The sequence below is a fragment of the Phragmites australis genome, chromosome 2, assembly GCF_958298935.1.
Source record: "Phragmites australis chromosome 2, lpPhrAust1.1, whole genome shotgun sequence".
Classification (NCBI taxonomy): domain Eukaryota; kingdom Viridiplantae; phylum Streptophyta; class Magnoliopsida; order Poales; family Poaceae; genus Phragmites; species Phragmites australis.
In genome coordinates, this window is record NC_084922.1 from 32,523,524 (window position 1) to 32,538,766 (window position 15,243).

General features: G+C 48.6%; 1 protein-coding gene, 1 non-coding gene and 1 pseudogene across 2 annotated transcripts; 1 reads left to right on the forward strand and 2 right to left on the reverse strand.

The window, feature by feature from the left end:
• LOC133905496 (1,4-dihydroxy-2-naphthoyl-CoA synthase, peroxisomal-like) overlaps positions 1-3,553 on the reverse strand; it is a 35,971-nt pseudogene extending 32,418 nt beyond the window's left edge.
• A 4,066-nt stretch (positions 3,554-7,619) lies between these two features.
• Positions 7,620-9,306, forward strand: LOC133910018 (GATA transcription factor 15-like). Its single transcript, XM_062352541.1, has 2 exons — positions 7,620-8,359; positions 8,761-9,306. The coding sequence occupies exons 1-2, from the start codon at positions 7,961-7,963 to the stop codon at positions 9,070-9,072; spliced, it is 711 nt and encodes a 236-aa protein (XP_062208525.1). The 5' UTR covers positions 7,620-7,960; the 3' UTR covers positions 9,073-9,306.
• Positions 9,307-14,639: 5,333 nt separating this feature from the next.
• Positions 14,640-14,778, reverse strand: LOC133910364 (small nucleolar RNA Z247). Its single transcript, XR_009908532.1, has one exon. It is a non-coding gene; the product is annotated as a small nucleolar RNA Z247 (small nucleolar RNA).
• Between the last annotated feature and the right edge of the window lie 465 nt (positions 14,779-15,243).

The following is a 15,243-nucleotide window of genomic DNA, read 5'->3' on the forward strand; positions in this document are numbered from 1 at the left end:
CAGTTGGCATGGTGGACTCAAGGGCATACTTTTCAGACTGATATGCGAGTATTGGAATTAGGGGCCTATGATGCAATTTTGGGATATGACTAGTTGAAGCAGCATAGTCCCATGATTTGCCATTGGGAGGAGCAATATCTTCAGTTTGATCATAAAGGTACCACTATTCGGCTCAATGGTGTTGGGGTTCCTACACCTGTTGTCAAGGAAATTCATGCTGCCCAGGTTATCAAATGGTGTCATGGTAATGAAGTCTGGGCATTAGCTGTTCTTCAGCACACCACTCCAGTCTCTGACCCAGGTATACCGGTGATACTACAGCCTTTGCTGTCCCAGTACCAAGATGTATTTGGTTCCCCTACCACTCTACCACCACATAGAGCCTATGATCACTCTATTCCTTTATTACATGATGTTGTTCCAATTAATTCTTGCCCCTATAGATATCCTCCTTTCCATAAATATGAGATAGAAAAGCAAGTCAAACAATTATTAGAGGCCGGTCTTATCATTCCTAGCTCCAGTCCATATGCTTCCCCAGTTTTACTTGTGCAAAAAAAGGATGGGTCTTGGCGCTTTTGTGTGGATTATCGGAAGCTGAATTCTTTGACCATCAAGAATAGATTTCCTATGCCACTCATCGATGAAATTTTGGATGAATTGGTTGGAGCTAAATGGTTCACAAGTATGGATATGACAGCTGGGTATCATCAAGTGCGAATGAAGGAAGATGAGGAATACAAGACTGCTTTTAAAACTCACCATGGCCATTATCAATTTAGGGTCATGACATTTGGGCTCACCAATGCCCCAGCCACTTTCCAGTGTGTTATGAATGAGGTTTTGGCTCCCTTTTTGCGCAAGTTTGCATTGGTATTCATCGATGATATTTTGATATACAGTTCTACTTTGGAAGAGCATTTGACCCATCTGAAACTTGTGTTGGAGAAACTGAGAGAACACAAGTTTTATCTTAAGAGATCTAAATGTTCTTTTGCCAAAGATAAACTGGTGTATTTGGGTCACATTATCTTTGCTGATGGAGTGGCCACAGATCCGACTAAAATTGAAGCCATGCTCAACTGGCCTCAACCGACAAATGTCACTGAATTAAGGGGGTTCTTAGGCCTCACCGGATATTATCGGAAATTTGTCAGGCATTATGGCATTATTGCTAAACCACTGACCACTCTTTTACAAAAAAAAAAGCAATTTCAGTGGACTCAGGACGCCCAGCAAGCCTTTGTTTTTCTCAAAAATGCTATGGTCAGTACACCTGTTCTTGCTCTCCCTGATTTCAGTGCTACATTTGTAGTTGAGACTGATTCTTGTGACTCCGGAATTGGGGCTGTTCTTATGCAAAAATGGTAAACCAGTAGCATTTCTGAGCAAGGCATTAGGGCCAATACACAGGCATCTATCTATCTATGAAAAGGAATTTCTTGCTCTTATTATGGCTGTGGAACGTTGGAGGTCATATTTGCAGCGCAAGGAGTTCATCATCAAAACTGATCACAGCAGTCTTTGTTATCTGAATGACCAGAAATTGCAGTCAGAGTTGCAAAGGAAGGCCATGACCCGACTTATGGGGCTGCAATTCAAAATTGTCTATAAAAAAGGGGCTGAAAACACTGCAGCTGATGCTTTATCTAGAGTTGGTCATCTTTTGACTTTGCAAGCTGTTTCTGAGGCAGTTCCTGTATGGCTGCAAGAGGTGATCAATTCATATGTGACTGACCCTCAAGCTCAAGCCTTGTTGGCTCAGTTGGCCGTGTCTAGTCCTGATGCTCAAGGCTATTCCTTGCAGCAAGGTATTATCAGACATCACCAACAAATCCTGATTGGGGACAATTCAGCACTTAGAACCAAATTGATAGCTGCCATGCATTGTAGTGCTGTTGGTGGTCATTCAGGGGCTACTGCTACTTATAATCGACTCTGCAAGTTGTTCTTTTGGAAATTGATGAAGTAGGATATGGTGAATTTTATTAAACAGTGCCAAGTGTGTCAGCAAGCCAAACATGAGCATATGCATCCTGCTGGTTTGTTACAACCTCTCCCCATACCAGAGGGTGCTTGGCAAGACATTGCTATGGATTTTGTGGAAGGTTTGCCTAAATCTGAAGGATATGATGTTATATTGGTCATTGTGGATCGATTTTCCAAATATGCCCATTTTATTCCAGTTAAACATCCCTTTACAGCTCCTCAGATTGCCAAGCTGGTTCTAGATCATGTGGTGAAATTGCATGGCTTACCCAAGACAATTGTGTCTGACAGAGATAAAGTGTTCATTAGTTCATTTTGGCGAGAACTATTCAGATTGTTGGGCACTAAATTGTTGACTAGCACAGCTTACCATCCTCAAACAGATGGACAAACGGAGCGAGTAAATCAGTGTTTAGAAATGTACTTGAGATGTGCAGTTCATGATTCTCCAAAGCAGTGGAAAGCTTGGTTGCCTTTGGCAGAGCTGTGGTATAATACTTCTTTCCATTCCTCTTTGGGTTGTTCTCCATTCAAGGCTATCTATGGTCATGATCCTAGACTGGGTGCCATGCCTGATTTCCCGACCACATCCCAATTGCCAGTTGAGGAGCTTCTGAAGGAAAGAGAGAAGCAGCAATTGGCTTTAAAGGAGCATTCGGCAGCTGCTCAAAATCGGATGAAAGTCCAGGCTGATCGCAATCGTTCTGACCGCCAATTCCATGTGGGTGACCAGGTTTTGCTCAAATTACAGCCGTATGCTCAGACATCTTTGGCGAATCGGCCTTTTCCCAAGCTGGCATACAAGTTCTTCGGTCCTTATGCGGCCACTTAGAAGATTGGGGCAGCGGCTTATAAGTTGGAGCTTCCTGCCGAGGTCTCCATTCATCCGGTGTTTCACGTCTCCCAATTAAAGCCGTTCATTCCCAATTCTGTTCCAATTTACAGCTCGTTGCCTCAGGTGGTGGACTTGGATGCAAGGATGGTTGAGCCGGAAGCTGTTCTGGATAGACGTCTGGTTAAAAAGGGGAATTCAGCTATGCCTCAGGTCTTGATTAAATGGAGTTCTTTACCAGCGGATTGTGCTACCTGGGAAGATTACTATGTGGTGCGGAAGCAGTTTCCTCACGCTGTTGCTTGGGGACAAGCAACGTCTGAAGCGGGCGGCACTGTCAGCACGACGGCAGGCTTGAATCCATAGGGGTAGGCGCGAGGTTGAGTCGATTCGAAGGAGCTTAGCTGGCGTCGTGCGTATGGTGAGCTGGCGTGTGGGCCCGGTGGGCAGTGAGGTTGCGGTGGGGTATATAACCCAGATTGTAATTCGAATTGAGACAAGAAGAAAGACAATATTCAAAACTAGCTCCTCTGCTCTCATCCCACTCCTCTGAATCCTTCTCGTTCTTCGGTTCCGTTTCGTCTCTGAGAGTGATCCACATGCTCATGCCATTGGTGATCGAAGCCAGCGGCTAAGGGTGTTACAGGGATGCGCGGAGGTGAGTGGGAGCGGAGGCGAGGAGGGCGGGAGGTGGGCCGCAACGCGGGCGAGCCTCCTCTCCGCCGCGTCCATGGTATTCGCGTGGCGCGCGGGGTGTGGTTCGTTTGGTTTGGAATTGGGGGCTTGGTGGGTTTTCTGGATGAGGTTTTGTTCGGGTGATGGCAAACGGGGGCCCCGCCTGATGATTCCGGATGAGACTTTTGTTTGATGATGGGCCTGCCTAGAAGCCTGCCAAATGTGGCCGATGGTTCGCATGGATTTTAAACTTGGGCCACTTGATAACCATTGACCATGTTAGGGCCTCCCATCTCTCTCTGAAGAATTTTTTATTTTTATTTTTTTTAAATCCAAAAATTGTAAATATATATCCATTTTCAAAATTTGTAATTCTACACTTTTGTCGACCGTTGAAATGTAAAGATTGTAGTTTTTCCAGTCAGGTCAGATCTCCCGTGAGTTTCTAATCTAATGAGATGGGTTCGGGTGGAAAAACAGCCCCACGAGGCAATCAGATTGGGGACCCGACCTGAATCAGGTCTGGATCTATTTTTTCACCAACGGGTGCCATCCGAAACTCGAACCCAACCAGTCACCTATAACCCGCCCACCCAACCAGCCTCCCTGGGGCTTGCGCCGCGCTCCTCGTCGCCCGCGCAACCCTCCCTAGTGAACCCCACCTCGTGCCCACGTTGCTCTCTGACGTGGTCGGATTTCAGGTCCCTTTCGGAGCAGGGATAAAGGTGGTTTTACGCTCGATATTGATTTTGGAGCCTAATTGGATTTGAAAATTCAAGTTTCGAAATGAGTGTATTATTGTTTCACCCGAGTCCGGCTGTACCCGTTGCCATCCTTATTGGAAGGTGCTCGTATCGACCCGCAGCAACTCTTATTCCACTCCAGCACGTAAGAACTACAAACTCCAGCAGGATCTCATTAGGAGTAGTCCGCAAGACCCGTATGGAAGGCTGAGTGGTTTCTCATCAAATCGGGTGGTCGTTTTGATTCCGCAGGTCCCGAGAAGCTAGGCGGCCAGCCAATAGTCTCGGTGCCGACAGCGGCCGGGGTTGCTTCAGGTAGCGGAGCAGGGGGGCCGCCGTTGGGTCATGTCACGCGGCGGGCCCGCGGCCGACTCGATGACGACAGCGGTATAAAGCTCCATACAATGGCGGATCAGCGATGGCCTACTAACGTGAAGAGCTTGGGCGAAACTTTGCGTGGGTGCGTCCATGGCAATTGGCTGCTGATCACGGTCCACTTCGCGGCTAGCGAAAGCCCTCAGTCGGTATTGCCGAGGGCACCACTTGACATGCCAGTCCACTGCGCAACATGATCAACATGCAGAAATGTGAGCATGGTTGAGTGACCAAATTATTACGATTCATCAGCATTCCAACTCAGCTCCCTCTTCTACAGAGGAGTACATCTAATACTAGCAGTGATCTTTACCACGGATCTGAGGATATCCTTCGAGCAGTGCACATGCATGAGGAGCAACAACTCTGGCAGCTGAGCTAAAGTGACGGACGGTTCAAACCTAGAGAAACGAGCTCAGGGGACTATCGCAGTATCGCTATCCAAAAGATGCCGGGCCACTCTCACTAATCAAAAGGCAAAGGGAGGTGTTGCTAGCAGTAGGATGGGTAGGCCTCAGACATCGCAACCAAAGGATACCAATCTCTGGGCTTAACTCTGGCCGTGTCGGGACAACTTTTTGAACGGCGATCTCCTCGGGCGGATTGCCTACCCCATTCATCGCACCAAACACAAAAATTCACTCTGCCGACGTCGCAGTACCGGTTTTTGCTTTGCTTATGCGTGTACTGTTCGGTGCTCGTGCTCCTCCGCTTGTTTGTTCTCCCGTCTTATTTTACTCTCTCGCCACGCCACGCAACAAACAGATCGCACACGGAGCACGAGGCGTACAAACCCTGTCAGAAACGAGCATTAGGCTGCTAAATACTGCTCGAGTAACAACAGTTGAAGGAGTAGTTAGATACTCTGCGTGCGTTCATCCTGCAGCGACCATCTGCGTGTAGGCCTGTTCAAGTTGAGCTCTTGTTTGCCACGGACCAAACACGGTTGCATGCATGGTTTGCCACGGTCGTGCCGGCGCTTTGGCCGTTGGGGTGCAGCATACGGAATGACAGGGTGATCCACAGGCTTTCGCTTTCTCTGGCATCGAATCGCTGCCTCCTTTGACTTGGCAGGGGGAATTACGCAGCAGCTTATGCAGCGGTTGTATCATCGATAAAGGGAAAAGGAAAACAAAACAAAGGAAAAGAAAAGAAGAGCCCTAGTAGCTGAGCCTGAGCCTGAACTGTCGCAGCGCAGCCCCGGAGCAGGCGAGGAAGATGGAGCAAATGATCAGGCTACAGTCCTGGGATCCCTATCGGATCCACGTAGCGGCAGGGCCAGCGGGCGATCCTGGGCTTGCGTGCGTGGAGGTTGGTGCCAAAGGCGGGATCTTCTATGCTCACCACCACTGTTCATTGGACCGATAATCTGATTCGATTCGACGGGGCGCTTTTGATGGAACTCGGGGGAACCATGATGGCGTGGCCATGGCGCGCCCCCAATTATATCGCCCGCCTTTTCCTGTGTTCCCTCCTCATACTTCTCCTGCTTTGCTCTTTTGCTTCTTTTGATTTGCTTGCTTCGTTGCTCCTCCTCTTCTCTTTTGTTTTCGCCACTCGCTTCCCATGGCTTCTTTCTTTCGATATGGCTCCTTGGCTCTTTTCTCTTAGCGTTTGGAAGCTCGTAGCGCTGCTTGATCCAATCATGTGACCAAACGTTCTGTTAATTTGAGGAGTTCGACAGCTAGCTTTAGTTAGACTGATTCTAGATCAGCGGTTGTACAGAGTATCATCGATCGCACTGTTCATAACATGACTGTTCAGACGCCTGCATGTATTGGCGCAGTCAAACTAGATAGGGTCGTGGCGTTTTGCGCGCGTTGCGAGTGCTTGGCAGGGCAGGATCACTGCCGAGTGCCGACGACAGCAATTTCGACCGATCGCGTCGTTACAGGATGACGTCCCCCGTGAGAAAAGAAGGCCGGGCTCGTCGAGTGCACTAAGCAAGCTCGCAGCGGTGCAACTATCTCCACCTATATACGTAGAATGAAGGGAATTAAGTTGAGTGGTTGTAAGAGTGAAGAGAAGAGTCTGCTTAGGCTAAGCCGAGTATTTGTTTGATTGATTGAATTTGAGGTCACATAAATGAATATAAGTATATATGAAGATGATTTTGTGACACTGACAAGTGAATCTGTTTGTATTAACAGATGCAATAACCTATATTTGTCCAGCCAGGCTACGAACATATGTTTACATCCATCGAGTCAAACTAAAACAATACATGTAGATAATTAAATATATTTTTTTATAAGATTATTCGTATGTACGAAGCTGAGATCCCTGATACAGACAAACCAATCATCCCCTAATGGATGGAAGCATGCATGCCAAACTGACATGCATCTCGCTGTTGCCAGCTTAGCTGACCTGGGATGGATCCCACAAAGCTGCGGTAGAGGGACAGATCGAACTGTGCCCCTCAGCGAACTGAGCTGGTTTGGGTACTCGTGGTGAACATTTCCACCGAGTGTTAGATGTTTTTGGATTAAATTATGAGAGAATTAATATATGAGTGTGTCAGTAGTTAAAACATGTACTTATGTTTTTAATGTTATGTCTAATTTTATTTAGACATGTGTTAAGATATATTCGTGATAGACGAACGTGAATACAATGTGCGTGTATAAGTGCATGTTTACGTCAGACATATGCTCTTAGAAAACTGTGGCCCTCGTGATCGGCAAACTCCAACTCATGCAGCCGTAGTACACTAGTCGTACAAGAACCGGTCACCGTCGGTACAAGCCCGCACACAACTCTGACCTCCTGTTGGCTTAGAGCTCGCGGCCGCTCCAGTCTCTGTCCCCATATGTGCATGGGAGACTGTTCCCCGTTTCACGTGGCCGCGCTTTTGACCGAGCGCCATACGCTCTTTGACCGTCCCCCTCCCGCCCCCGGCCCACAGCGCCACACAGGCAGGCAGGAAGACATCCGCCTCGCGTCCCTTCCCTCCCTGCGGTGCGAGCGTTGCATCGCGTGTCGCGCCCCGGCCGGAACCCCAAATCTAGCAGCCGAGACAGGCCGGGCCACGCCACGCCACGCCAGCTTAGCTTACCCACGTCGCCGCTATAAGAACCCGAGCCCCCCCATGCCCTGCCGCCCACATCCACACGCCACAGCGTCTCGCTCTCGCCTCGCCACCACACAGCAGCCGCCCATAGCACGAGCTAACCTACGCGATCGAACCGTAGTGCGAGTGTGGCCAGTGCCGAGGAGAGACATCCCCTCGATCTCCTCTCGTACGTTCTCGTTGCCCCGACACCCTCGACCGCTGGAGTAGTGGGCTAAGCTATTGGCATTGCAATCCCTCTGTTCGATCAGTTGAGCTATTCCTGCGACCAAAATGCTGCACGAGGCGGCGCCGTGCACGTGCGGGCTGCTCTACGGTAGCTGCGGTGGCAGCTGCTCGCTACTGTTCACCGCAGCGGCGGGGGAGCACCACCACTACTACAAGCAATGCGGCGGCGACGGGGAGGCCTTCAGCGGGCCGTACGGAGTCTCGGTGGACTGCACGCTGTCGCTCGGCACGCCGTCCACGCGCCGCGCCGAGGCGGGGGCGCGTGCGCCGGCGGCTGGCGGGCTGCATTGGGAAGCGGCCATGCCCATCTGCAACGGCAGGCCGCAGGAGAGCGGTGCGGCGCGCGCTGAGGCTAACGCTTCGGGTGCCGCGTCGGCTCGCCGGTGCGCCAACTGCGACACGACCTCCACGCCTCTATGGAGGAACGGGCCTCGCGGACCCAAGGTACGTAAACCGCAATGCCATGCAAATAGCCGGGTAAGAGTGTGTACAAAGTTAGCTGTTTAGAAAATAAATCACTTAAAATTTTATCTAACGTGAAAAAAAGAAAAATAAGATAGAGAAATGTGTCGTCTATTAATTAACAGATGATTTAAAATATTAGACAATCAGTATTCCCTCCGTTATATGGATGCCGTATGTTATTTATGGTCTTAATTTTCCATATGTCATTTAAGAATCGGATATTATTTAGATTAGTTATAACTAACTTATATAATAGCTTGTCTATAATATATAATCGTAATGCAGATAGTAACCATCTGTACCACTACACATACCCTAATATATTTCGTTATAGTTGTTAAATACTCGTGTCCTAATACTGTTTGATCTGCTGCTTGCAGTCGCTGTGCAATGCGTGCGGGATCCGGTACAAGAAAGAGGAGCGGCGCGCGGCGGCCGCGGCGGTGGCACCGTCGGCTCCGGCGTCAGACAAAGGAATGGAGTACGCGTACGGGTACGCGCGGCAGCAGCAGCAGCAGCAGTGGGGTTGCTACGGGCCCGCGGCCGTGTCAAAGGCGGCATCTTTCGGGATGTTCGGCGACGCGGGCGCCGAGGTGGACGGGCCGTGCCTGCCGTGGGGTCTCGGCGTCATACCGTCGTCGCCGGCGTTCGGGACCGTCCGGGAGATGCCGAGCCTGTTCCGGTACTACTAGCTAGAATGGTAGGCTACAAGTCCGAAGTCTCTTTTTTCTTTCACCCCTTTTAGTACTACAAGATGCTGCACTTCTTTTTGACGGCACGAGATGCTGTACTTGACCAACGACCGCAGCTGCATCAAAAGCGGAAGCCGATATGGACCAATCCAATTTCTTCTCTTTGCTGCATGACGATTCTTTTTCTCGTTCGAGCCCATTTTACAGTAGTTATGTCTTGTTGTTTGAGCCATGTTGCAGGATGATTAAGTTTTAGCTTAGGCTCCGTTTGGAACTTACAAATTTCTCAAGAGTTTCACGCAGTACAGTTCAGTATGGAGAGAGTTTTCATGTTTCAAATGTGCAGTAATAGGTCCTGCTTTGCTAATCATCATCGGATTCATTGGAGACGCCGTGCAGAGCTGGCTAGATTTGCACCTTTTGCTGGGCCTACGATCAATCATCGGTAGATGCATATATTTCGGGACCCACAGACGTACGGACCCTCCTTTTACTCCTCGCTTCTCTGCTGCTCCGCATGAAAGGTCTATATTTCAATCATTGGTCGCAGCGATGTAAATAGAACACATATTACTCTTTTTTTTTACAAATCCATCAGAGCCCGGTCCTTTGAATGATCTAACTAGTTCATGCAAATCAACAAGTGGAAACAACTATTAGGTTTTGCAGGATATGTAGATGCCTAGTTCTACGTTGAACTGACTGTGTTGTCTATAGCTTGCACCACTTGTGCATCTGTTGTGTCGCATCCCCAAGTCTGCATACATTTTCCCCAAAATGCCAACGCCCTCGATCACTACATGGGATGTTCATCAGTTTGCGATCGATTGACTCCTGATGGTAATCGTCATCTTCCTCTGCCATCATCCGTTTCAAAGAAAGACCATCCGGCATGTCTGCGGCAGCACGTAGAGTTTCGCTCTTGACTGGTTTTGAGGACTCAAGTAAGAAACTCACAAGGTCCATCTCCTCGTCTGCTCCCGTGAAGCCATATATCTTCACCTCTTCCAGGAATTCCAGGAGCACCTTTCCATGATAATTCCACTTTTGTGAGTTGTCTTAGATTACAGTGCCCCTGAAGGTAAAAAAAGGAAATTAAACACGAAACACAGTTTGTGTGTTGTCTTAGATTACAATGTATTTTGGGAACATCATCATTTTATTTTCCTAGGGAAGACAACCGTACCAATGATCTTTACCTGCACTGTATTAACGATACTGATGCACAGCGATCTCAAGCGAGGACACATCAGGAGCAACGACGATATACTTGCCACAAGTGACGCAGCCCATCCGCAGCGAGATTGCGATTACAGCAATGGTTAAGCGAGACCTCGACGTTCTCGACGCCAGTGCAACTCCAAGAGCCATAAACCGACGTCAATGTTGCGGTAGCAGTGCCCGTGCATGTCTAGGCGGAGGTCGCTGAGACGGTGAACGCTTGTCAGGCCATGTATATCCAGGTCCGGGCGGCTGTAGGAAACGGCCCACATCCCAATCTCCTGCAGCCTCGGTGCCGACGAGATCCTGGCCACCTTGTTGACGACGTTCTCGTCGTTGCCGAAGCTCACCTTATAGATGATCAGAGGGCAACTCACGTGGTGTTAACGTCGCTTAAGCCCTTGGCCACGACGGTTCCATGTTATATAAGCATCAATTGACGCGAGAGGTTACAGAGATGCGAGAACCATGGTGCGCCATGAGGAGAGTCCTGATTTCTAGGGATTACATCAACTATTCTTATCCTATCTTCTAATCATAGCAGGACTCTCCTAAAATAGCGCATGGAAGGTTATCGCCAGCACATTACAATCACGCACGGTGAACGTGCAGTACAAGATAACTTACTTCTAATAGCCTCCCTCAATCACAGCTTCGATAGGTTGAGATTGACCTTGAAGTTTTCTATTAGCCTCACTGGTAGAGCTTTAGTGAACCCGTCTGCCACTTGATCCTTTGATGAAACAAAGTCGATCTCTAGTAGCTTGTGTTTAACTCGTTCTCTGACGAAGTGATAGTCTACCTCAATATGTTTTGTCCTTGCATGAAACACTGGATTGCTGGATAGATATGTGGCGCCCAGATTATCACACCATAATTTTGCAGCTCTTGGAGTCTTCACACCAATTTCATAAAGTAAAGTTTGTATCCACATAATTTCAGCTGTAGCATTTGCTATTGCTTTGTACTCTGCCTCTGTGCTAGATCTAGACACAGTGGGCTGTTTTCTCGCACTCCAGGATACTAGATTACTCCCTAGAAATACTGCAAACCCTCCGGTTGATTTTCTGTCATCAATACAGCCAGCCCAATCAGCATCGGAAAAAGCACTAATAAGTGTGGATACTGACCTGTGAATCTTAAGTCCAAGTCCTGTACACTGCTTCACATATCTCAAAATTCTTTTTACAGCTTCCCAGTGAACTGTCGTAGGTGCGTGAAGAAACTGACACACCTTGTTGACAGCGAAGGAGATGTCTGGCTGGGTCAAGGTTAAGTACTGCAGTGCACCCACAATACTCCTGTATTTAGTTGTATCATTTTCACCTAGTAAAGTTCCTTCATGCAATGATAATTTTTCACTTGTGGATAGAGGCGTACTAACTGGTTTACAATCTGCCATCCCGACTCTCTTAAGTAAATCTGAGGCATACTTGTCTTGAGTAAGTAAAATTCCATCTTTTACCTTATTCACCTCTATTCCAAGGAAGTAGTGAAGATCACCTAGATCTTTGAGCGCAAAGTCTTCCTTGAGATCACCGAGCAAAGCTGATGTTGCTTGTGGTGTTGAACTTGCCACAATTATATCATCTACATACACCAAGACAAACATGGTAATGCCTCCCTTGCTAAAATAAAATAGAGAAGTGTCGGCCTTCGACGCCTTAAACCCAAGTTGCACCAGTTTTTCACTAAGTCTTGAATACCAAGCTCGTAGAGCTTGTTTAAGTCCATAAAGCGCCTTATCCAGCTTGCACACATATCTTGGCTTGTTGGGATCTTCAAAACCAGGAGGTTGCTGCATGTATACTTCCTCTTCTAGCAATCCATGTAAAAAGGCATTCTGCACATCAAGTTGCCGAAGAGACCAACCACAAGAAACAGCAAGTGATAGAACAATACGAATGGTTGCAGCTTTAACAACTGGGCTAAAAGTATCTTCATAATCAATGCCATAACGTTGCTTAAATCCTTTTGCAACTAATCGGGCTTTATATCTATCAAGACTGCCATCAGACTTTCGTTTTATTTTGTACACCCATTTGCATCCAATGACATTCCTTCCTTTTTGTGGCGGAACGAGATGCCAAGTCTTATTTTTCATAAGAGCTTCATATTCAAAGTCCATAGCAGCTTTCCAGTGTTTATCATGCAGCGCTTCATCTAAATCATGTGGTTCACCAGTAGACATTAACATGCCATACCTGATTGTACCGTCCTTGTAGATTTTTGTCTTGCTGATAACGCGTTGAGCTGTGTGACGGGTCGAACAGCAGGAGCAGCAGGATCACCAGTAGAATCGGCGGGCGCAGTTGATCCAGAGGGCTGAATCCCCCCGGGGATCTGAGGCGAGCCAGGCGACCCGGGAGACAGCAGATCACCGCTCCCTGGTGCCGTGTCCCCCGCGGTAGGCAGTGGCGAAGTGCTGTCGCCCCCTCCTGGCGTTGTGGCGGCAGCTGGACCACATGCAGGCGACGCACTCGCATGAGCTGATGATGAAACGCCCGGCGCTAATTGGTCGCCACAATCTCCGCGCGATGCAGTCCCAGGCGGTGGGACCGAAGCTGCTGCTGGCGACAGGTTCATGTGGCTCCCGTGGTCGCATGCTGAGGGTGCCTGTTCTTCCAAATTGCTGCGGCAAAATTGGTGAGAAAAATTGGCAGGCAAATTAGCCTGTTGATTATTCATACTATTGTCCCCTGATTGAGCCGTGGAATTAGAAGGTAACAAAAGAATCTCAGCTCTCAAACGCGCCCCAGCATTCGGATGCAACTCCGAGAAAGGAAAAACAGATTCATCAAAAATGACATCTCTAGAGATGTAAACACGCCCGGAAGAAATATCAAGACACTTGTAACCCTTATGAAGGTTGCTATAGCCAAGAAAGGCACACCGTTTAGAACGGAACTGAAGTTTGTGGGAATTATACGGGCGAAGATTTGGCCAACAGGAACAACCAAAAATGTGAAGCCAGTTATAATCTGGTTGTTGTTTGAAGAGCCGTTCTAAAGGCGTGAAAAAATTGATGACTTTGCTGGGAAGGCGATTGATAAGATATGTGGCTGTTAAAAATGCCTCATCCCAAAATTTGAGGGGCATATGAGCGTGAGATAGGAGCGCTAGGCCAACCTCGACAATGTGTCTATGCTTACGTTCAGTAGCACCATTTTGTTGGTGTGCATGCGGGCAGGAAACTAAGTGTGAGATGCCAATTTTCACAAAAAAGGCATTAAGCTTTTGGTACTCACCACCCCAATCTGTTTGAACCGCTTTAATCTTCCGATCAAACATCCTTTCGACGAGATGCTGGAAATCATGGAATTTCTGAAAGACTTCAGATTTAAATTTAATAAGGTAAATCCATGTGAACTTGCTGTAATCATCAATGAAGCTAACATAATATTGTTTACGCCCAACAGACTCGATAGCTGGACCCCAAACATCGGAGAACACAAGATCAAGAGGAGCATGTGGCTCGCTTACAGATTGTGGGTAGGGCAACTGGTGCGCCTTTGCCTGTTGGCAAGCGTTGCAAACTTGCACATTATTGGATTCAGGAATATAGGACAAACTATTATTGCGAATGACACGACTAACTATTTGAGATGCAGGGTGCCCGAGGCGAGCATGCCACCAAGACACAGACAGCTTGGTGACGGTTAGAACTTGTTTCGATGGTGTAGGGAGAGGGTAGAGGCCTCGATGACAGCGACCTTTAAGTAGAGTTCTCCTGGTTTCCTGATCCTTGACCAAAAAATAATTGGGGTGAAATTCTATGAAAACAGAATTATCGGAAGTAAAGCGATGAACAGATACTAAATTCTTTGCTGCTTTAGGAACATGCAGAATATTGTTGAGCTTAAGATTACGGCTAGGGGTAGCAATAGTAGAATGACCAACATGACTAATCGCCATACCTGATCCACTAGCGGTGTGGATTTGATCACAGCCATTGTACTTCTCTCGAATGGCAAGCTTTTCAAGCTCGCTTGTAACATGATCAGTCGCACCACTGTTAGTGTACCAGTTGGTGTCGACGTTGTAGGAATGATTGGCGTAGGACGCCTGCTTTTCTTCTGGCATGTACTCTTCATCGAAGCGGTACCAGCACCTGTCGGCCGTGTGGCCCTTCACAAGGCACACCTGGCAAATGGGACGAGTGTCCTTGCCACGGCCAGTACTCTGCCCCTCATGACGCGGGTTGTTGTTGGAGCCGAAGGAGCCGCGACCGCAACCCTTGTTGTTAGGGGGACCGCGACCACGACCACGGTGTGAACCGTGGCCACCACCACGGCCAGCCATGTTGGCCGAGCTTTGGTCACCTCCATGGACCAGATCTTGTCTGGTCTCAAAGGTGAGCATCTGCGAGTACAGCTCGTCGAGGGAGACCTGTTCCACCCTGGCAATGAGGGCGGACACCAGTGACTCGAACTCCGGTCCAAGGCCAGTGAGAATGTACTCAACCAGCTCATCATCTGTGATGGACCGGCCCGCCTCCGCCATGTTGTCGCTGTAACTTTTCATCTTAGTGAAATAGTCAGCAACAGATAGATTACCTTTCTTGGTTGTGGAGAGGGCAATGCGCAGATTGACTGCGCGGGCGCGCGTTTGGGAGGTGAACAAGGCCTCTATGCAGCGCCAGGCTTCTGCCGCCGTCTTCGACTTGGCGATGTGAACCATGATTTCCCTGGACACCGAGGCGAAGAGGAAGCTCAGGATCTGATGATCCGTTGCATCCCACGCCACGAACGCCGGGTTCGGGACCTTGTGGCCGTCCTTGTCATCGATCTGCTCCGCCGGCTTGATGGCGGCGCCCGTCAGATGACCGTATAGCTGGGCGCCGCGGACCGCCGACTGAACCTGCGCCTTCCATATGGCGTGGTTCGTGCGTGTCAATTTCTCCGTGATCGCGCCGGCGACGAGGGAGGAGGGTGGGAGAGCAGACGAGGT